The 7,886-nt window shown below is 40.9% G+C and overlaps 1 protein-coding gene across 2 annotated transcripts in view; it reads left to right on the forward strand.

Moving 5' to 3' along the window:
- The window catches only part of slu7 (SLU7 homolog, splicing factor), a 45,205-nt gene extending 37,654 nt beyond the window's left edge, over positions 1–7,551 (forward strand). For both annotated transcript variants that reach the window (XM_078231160.1, XM_078231161.1), the window contains 3 exons: positions 72–155; positions 1,206–1,319; positions 7,053–7,551. In XM_078231160.1, the coding sequence (XP_078087286.1) occupies positions 72–155; positions 1,206–1,319; positions 7,053–7,232 (378 nt within the window). In that variant the 3' untranslated portion in view covers positions 7,233–7,551. The remainder of the gene's footprint in view (positions 1–71; positions 156–1,205; positions 1,320–7,052) is intronic.
- Positions 7,552–7,886: the final 335 nt, after the last annotated feature.

The following is a 7,886-nucleotide window of genomic DNA, read 5'->3' on the forward strand; positions in this document are numbered from 1 at the left end:
GTTGTTGAATGGCATAAAAATACTAGATTCCTATCTCCATTGTAACATTGCCCATATTTTTCTCAATGTAGGTGGAGGATCAATCGGACTGTCCAAGTGAGATCCCAGATTCTAACCAGGAAGTATACGAGAGCGTACCAAAGACTTTAGTGGAGGCAAGTATCATTTTTACATGATATTCTGTACAAATATCATGAAAAACTATAACATCATTTGAAACTTTATTTTCTTAAATGATGGCATGAAACTGTCGGTACCTAAATGTCTTAATTATTTTCCCTCGCTTTTTACACTTGTTACTGACTCCAGAACTTGTTTGTGACTTCCAGTGCTCTCCTCGTTGAAGTAATGGGGATTTTGTAGTGAATGGGCTTCTGTATATATTTTTATGAGACAATTGCAATTTTAATTAAAACACACTGCCTCTTTTCTTCTGATTAAAAAGAGTCAAAACCAACATTTTGCAGTTCAGCTCAAAGGTCATTAACCTAAGATGTTATTTCTGTTTCTCTCTTCAAAGATGCAGCTTCCATCCTGAATATTCATGATTTTATTTCTCTTGCTGTCAGGTGCAAATCACATTTTCTAAGAACTACAATGATTTGGCCACTTGCAAGAGCTTTCTGATATATTAGATGCTGGTGTCTTGGCAGGTGGGATTAGCTCAATTAGCTAGATGGCTAGGATGTGATTCAGAATCATGTCAACAGGGTTCGATCCCCATTCTGGCTGAGATAAGCGTGGGGTTTGCCTCAGAGAAAAAACAATTCCAGCGTGGGCAATGGTTCGACAACCCTCAAATTGAGGAATCAAGCTGGAGATTAAGAATAATACATCTGGTGATTCATGTGCAAAGACACCCACTCCTCTGAATACAAACATTTACTTGATTTTATTATCCTAGATAGCATTTAATCTTTTGGTAGCCCTGATTAGGTCATAACCTAGGAACTGTCATTTGACAAGCTTGCAACAAGCAGGAGTACAATTTGACCCATAGTTGTAGAGGGAGAAACCCAGATTTGCCAGCTGAAACATACGTGGTGTGTGACTCTTGAGGAGGTAAAAAAGGGATAAAATCAGGAGTTGGGTTTGTGGTACGAAATACAACCTGTGTTGAAATGATTTACTTTCCAACATGTGAGCTTCAAGAAGCATTTGCTTTGTCTAATCACTTGTTACACTCGTTTAATGCTTGGTTATAGATACATAAAGAAAAGCTTAAAGAAGGCAAGAAGAAAAAGAAGAAGAAAGAGAGGAAAAGTCACAGCTCAGACAGTGAAGATGAAGAGGCAAAAAAGAAAGAAAAACTGAAAAAGGTGAGTCAGCAAATTTATTTATTACCTGTCCAAGTAAACCTGCTTTGATAAATTCCTACAATTAATTCATTGTTTATTAACTCTGGTTTTTACCAAAACAACATTTCTTTTCTGTCCCATCATTGTGTAAGCATATAGATCAATATAAATGTAACTAAATTGAAGGTGTGAATTCAAAGCTTTAAACTTTTTAATGATATAGTGACAGGTTGATTATTTGTCATGATTTCAAAACTCATATTTAGGATTAAACTTTAATGGTGCAAATCAGCCATTAAAATTATATATCGAAGCATTTGCACAGTGCTGTGCAGGCACTCATACATTAATTACATCTGTGCATGACAAATTTTATGCCATATTTATAGAATATATTTGATATAGATCAAAAGTCAAAGCAATTAGGGGTATTTTACTGTTCACAAATAATTCAAAATAGGCTAGCCTTGCTGGAAGAAAAAAGTGATTCTACAAAATTTTATTTATGGTTTAACACAAATGATGCATGTGGCATAAATGTTTCCAGTAAATATCGCTACTTCAGTTATTGAAGTACAGATTTATTGCTATATTTCATTTGCTGTGAAAATGGAGATGAGTTATTATTGAATCATACATCACAGCGGGCAAACACGATGCCTTGATGGACAAAAATAACTTGTACTCTGTCCCTCCTAATATTTCTTCCTTTGGCCAATCCTGTTTTGCTGAAACATCTTGGTGTAATATTTTTAACATAGAAAAATATATGACTTCAATGTCTCATGCTTTTGATTAATGTTTATTTTATCCAATTATGCCATTATAACTTGCTTTTGAATGAAGGTGCAAGGAATGGTTTAGATGTAACTTGGCTATTAATATATCAGATCAATTTTGTGGCTTTAGAATAGGCAATAAAAGCTGACTGTGTGGATAACTATTGAAGTATGTCGTGTAGGAGATTCTAATGTCTACTGAGAATACATGTAATTGATGATATTTAATTGATTCTGCATGAATCAGTAACTTTCTACAAGATATGTTTTCCCTTAGGCAGTTTCATGTTCTGCAAGAGCAAATATTCTTCATTTTTAGCTTACTGTTTCTTAATATTTATTCTTTTAAATTCTCTGATTATTCAGAAACTGAAAGTAGGAGGAAAATATACACTATTCACATAATAAAATCATGTAAATATATATTATAAATGTAATGTTATAGTGTTCACATTATGAAAATTACTTCAAAATATTTAACAAAGTCACTGGCATTCGAAGACATATCGATGCAAAGAATGCTGTTATAGGAGAGGTACGATTTAAAGATACTGTAACCATTGTAATGAGGGGTATAAATCAGCTAGTCAATATCTTTTCCCAAAGGTAGGGGAGTCTAAAACTAGAGGGCATATGTTTAAGGTGAGAGGGGAGAGATACAAAAGGGTCCAGAGGGGTAATTTTTTCACACAGAGGGTGGTGAGTGTCTGGAACAGAGGTAGTAGTGGAGGCGGGTACAATTTTATCTTTTAAAAAGCATTTAGACAGTTACATGCGTAAGATGGATATAGAAGGATATGGGCCAAATGCGGGCAATTGGGACTAGTTTAGGGATTTTAAAAAGTTGGGCCGAAGGGCCTGTTTCCTTGCTGTGAACCTCGATGACTCTAGTCCCTGGCATGTTTATAATTCATCTGGAAATATTTACAATGATGGCAATCCAGTCAGTGCTTCTCTGTGAGATGAACCAGAATTGGTGTCGATCGGATTGACTTGTTTCCAGACTAATTGTCAGGTGCTTTTAAGTCTCAATAAAATGTTTTACTAAACATAGAATTAATAACATTGTCACTGTACTTGTGTTTTATCAATAATGAACATTGTTGGTTGTTAACCAGGCAAAATTTGTTTTGCATTCTTCCTTTAAAAAGGATTCAGTTCTGAATAACTACAATTATTGAATATAATTCCTATCATAGAATCATACAGTACAGAAGAGGCCCTTTGGCCCATCGAGTCTGCACCGACACGCAAGAAACACCTGACCTCCCACCTAACCCCATTTACTGGCATTTGTCCCATAATCTTGAATATTATGATCTGCCAACTGCTCAAACGGGTACTTTTTAAAGGATGAGAGGCAATTTGCCTCTATCGCCCTCCCCAGCAGCTCATTCCAGACCATTGCCACCCACTCTGTAAAAAAAGATTTCCTCACATCCCCCCTAAACCTCCTTCCCCTCACCTTGAACCTATGTCCCCTCGTGTGACTGACCATTCAACTTCGGGGAACAGCTGCTCCTTATCCTTTCCTGTCCATGCCTTCATAATCTTGTACACCTCGATTAGGTCAACCCTCCGTCTTCTTTGATCTAACGAAAACAACTCATGCTTATCCTTCGTAACTTAAACGTTCCACCTCAGGCAGCATCCTGGTGAATCTCCTCTGCACCTTCTCCAGTGCAATCACATCCTTCCTATAATGTGGCAACCAGAACTGCACACACTACTCCAGCTGTGGCCTCACCAAAGTTCTATACAACTCCAACATAACTTCCCTGCTTTTATAATCTATACCTTGACTTATAGTATCCCATCTGCCCTAGTCACCACCTGACTAGCATGCCTTGAGAGGACTATGGACAGACTTGCCACGGTCCCTTTGTTCCACAGAATTTCCTAGTGTCACGCTGTTTATTGAATATTTCCTTGTCAAATTGCTCCTTCCAAAGTATATCACCTCTCACTTTTCAAGGTTAAATTCCATCTGCCACTTATCTGCCTCCCTTGCCTCTCACAGCAGCCTGGGACACAATGGGCCCGAACGGGCGCGAAAACGTGGTAAAGTCGAGTGTGAGGCCATTAACGCGATCCGTGCCCGCATCCGCGCAGGTTGCCACTTTACCGAAACCCGGGAATGATGGCGATCTGCTTCGTGCCTGAAACGGGCGCAATGGCAATTTAAATGCATTTGCATGTATTTAAATTGAATTAAAGAACTGCCTGTCCAACTTTATCAGCATTTCCCCCTTTACCGCCGCATTCGCCAATCCGGAATCGGGCCAAAATGGACCTGCTGAATATAAGTCTGAGTCAGGTGCTCCAGCTGCTAAAAACCGCATTCAGAGCTTCCAACGGCACTGACTCAGATCGGTGGTGGGGGAGAGGAGGGAGGCGAGTCAGATCATTCTCTGGTTGGGGGGGGGGAAGTGAGGCCAGATCGTTGTCTGGTTGCCGGGGGGGGGGGGGGTGGGGGTGGGGGGGGGGGGGCGGGGGGAGGAGGAGGCAGGTCAGATCTATCTCTGGTTGGAGGGGGAGGGCCAATCGCTGTCTGGTGGGGAGGGGGAGGGCTGATCGCTTTCTAGTGGTGGGGGGAGGGAGGAGGAGGCCGGTCAGATGTTCCTCTGGGGAGGGGGGGAGGTAAGTGAGGCCAGATCGTTCTCTGAGGGGAGGGAGGCAGGTAAGATGGATCTCTGGTGGGGGGGCAGATGGATCTCTGGTCTGGGGGGGCAGGGGGTCCACTGCCACCCTGCGGGCAATCGGTGGGGGGGAAGGGGACAGGGGGTGGCGATTGGTCTGGGTGGCGGGGGACAGAGTGATGTGTGTGGCGGCCATTGCTCCCGTTTTTCGCTCCCGGGCACTTTCTCCGCTTTCTGCGGCCCGGGACCGATCTGACAATTTTTTTCTAACTGCGCATGCGCAGTTCAGAGCTCCAATTGTTTAAGGCGTGCTGAGCCCCGCCCACAGCGTGATTCAGACCCGCAATTTTTTTTCAGGCTGAGTGCGTATAGGGGCACCTGAAAACAGATTTCCAAGTCGGATCTGAATTACGCCCAGATTCAGCACTTAGAATGAAAATGGTAAAATCGGGCCCAATGTATCCAGACCTGAAGATTTGTCCACTTTTAAACCTGCCAACACCTCCAATACCTTGCCCTTCCCCAAGTCAATTTGCTCAAGAACCATCTTCATTCTCTTGGGTGAAGACGGATGTGAAATATTCGTTCAACATTCGACCAATATCCTCTGGCTCCACTCACTGATTGCCTCCTTGGTCCCTAATGGGCCCTACTCTTTCCCTGGTTGTCGTCTTCCCATTGATATACTTCAAGAATATCTTGGGATTTTCCCTACTTTTACCAGCCAGAGCTTTCTCATATCCTGCCTTTGCTTTCCCAATTGCTTTCTGAAGCTCCACCCTGCACTTTCCCGTTGGGAAATTACTTCATGGCGATGGTGCCTGCAAGGACACTATTCCCAGACGGTTTCATTTTGAATTGCTTAACTTTTATATCTACTTCACTAATGCCTCTGCTGATTTGCTCCCCTTGTACTGGCTAAACCAGAGATATTGTTTCCTGAATATCTCTGGTCATCCATGGTTCTCTGCGCTTATTACTATCACCCCAGAGGGAACATGCTGGGCTTGTAACCTCCTTTTTGAATGCCTCCTGCTGCCGTTCTGTAGATCTCCCCACTAGTAGCTGTTCCCAGTCTACTTTGGCCTGATCCTGCCGTATTTTACTAAAATCCACTCATCTTCTCTCTCTCTCTCTCTCCCCCCCCCCCCCCGCCCCCCCCGGTCCAGAACCTTTCTTTACAACTTGTTTATCCCTTTGTCCATAACGAGCTTAAATTGTACCATGTTGTGATCATTATCAATAACATGCTCCCCACCACCACCTTAACTACCTGTCTGGCTTCATTTCCCAGAATAAGGTCCAGCCAGTTCCTTGTTAGACCCTCTACATATTGGACTAAAACGTTCTCCTATACACACCAAGAAATCCACTCCATCTAAGTCCTTAACACTATGTCTATCCCTGTTAATGTTGGATAAGTTGAAATCCCTATTATTATTTTTACACACCTTCGCAACTTGTGCACCTATTTGCTCCTCAATTTACCGCTGACTATCTGGGGGTCTATAATAAACACCCAACAATGGGACTTTCCCTTTTTTATTCCTAAGCTCTACCCACAAAGCTTCATTTGATGTCCCATCCAAGATATCATTTTTCCTTACTGCAGTAACTGACTCCTTAACGAATAATGCCATGCCTCCTCCTCTTTTATCCCCTCCTTTGTCTCGCCTGAAGATTCTATATCACAATTCCACATGTCAATCATCCCCTTAACTCATCTGTTTTACCTGCAATACTCCTGGCATTAAAGTAGAGGCCATCCAGCCCTGCTGGATTTAATATATTAAGATATTAACTATTAATAATATATTAATACACTTTAATATAGGTTAGAAATACCCATCAGGACTTATTCACCAATTATCTGCTCCCGTTGGGAAATTACTTCATGGCGATGGTGCCTGCAAGGACACTATTCCCAGACGGTTTCATTTTGAATTGCTTAACTTTTATATCTACCTCTTTCTGGTCAGTCAGTTCACTCTTCTGAACAATTCTAATTTAAAATAATGTAAATTCTGGATATTGAAGTTAATTGTTATTAAACATGCTTGCGCGCAACTGGAGCATTAAGATTTTTTTTAAAAATGCACACACATTGAAGAGCATAAGAAATTTTCAAGCAAACGGAGTATTTAATACATCTTTTTTTACCCATCGTTATATTTGAGAGAGGAGGTGATTGTGCCGGCCTTGTACCTAAGCCATATTAGTATGATTGGCATGCAACTTTGTTGGTCTGTTTTGCATATTTTGGAAATTAATATTAAGCTTTTAAGATTGTTGTTGTGTTATCACTGCTGCATAATACTTTATTTTGATTTGCTTAGGCCCTGGTTGCTGAAGAAGCTCGTTTGAGGCAAGTTGAACAAATTTTGCAGATCGATGAACGTAAACGAGGATATAACAGCCTTTATGAAGCAAAGGAACCAACTGAAGAAGAAATGGAGGCCTACAGAATGAAACGACAAAGACCTGAAGACCCTATGGCTTCTTTCCTTGGGCAGTAATTTATATGATTGCTTTCAAGATCAAAGAATTGAACTTTTCAAGAATTCCTGAACACCAATACTACAAAGCTTGACTTCTCAGATCTGCTCTCAAAGTAAAATTCCATTTTCATTTTTTAATATACGTGTGATTAATTCAACATCTCCTTTTGCAAATGCTGTTTGTCCTATGGCTTTCTGGAGAAACTTTGCAGTGTTTCGCTCTTGTGCATTTTGTTTTGGTTAGACAAAAAGTTTTGTACTATGTAAAGATTTGTTATTTTAAGTCTTGACAATGTACAATGCATTCTGTTCTCCAAGTAAATTGAATTGATTTAAACGTAAGTTACATTCAATTCTACAGAGAGCTGGTATGGGCTGAATGGCTGGCACCAATTTAGAAATATGTTTTGGTAATTTGGCAACTGCCAAGTCAACTCTTGTTTTCCCATAAACATTCTAACCATGCAATTACAAATATGACTGTTTCCAGAAAGTGTGCAATTTCTCTTTTCCTCCACCTTGGTTCAATGAAGAGTGCAGGAGGGCATGCCAGCAGCAGCACCAGGCATACCTAAACATGAGATGTCAACCTGGTGAAGCTGCAACACGGGCTACTTGCATGAGAAGCAGCATGTGACAGAGTTAAGCAATCCCGTAACCAACAGATCAGAT

This window comes from Mustelus asterias, chromosome 16 (assembly GCF_964213995.1).
Source record: "Mustelus asterias chromosome 16, sMusAst1.hap1.1, whole genome shotgun sequence".
In the NCBI taxonomy this organism is placed as follows: Eukaryota; Metazoa; Chordata; class Chondrichthyes; order Carcharhiniformes; family Triakidae; genus Mustelus; species Mustelus asterias.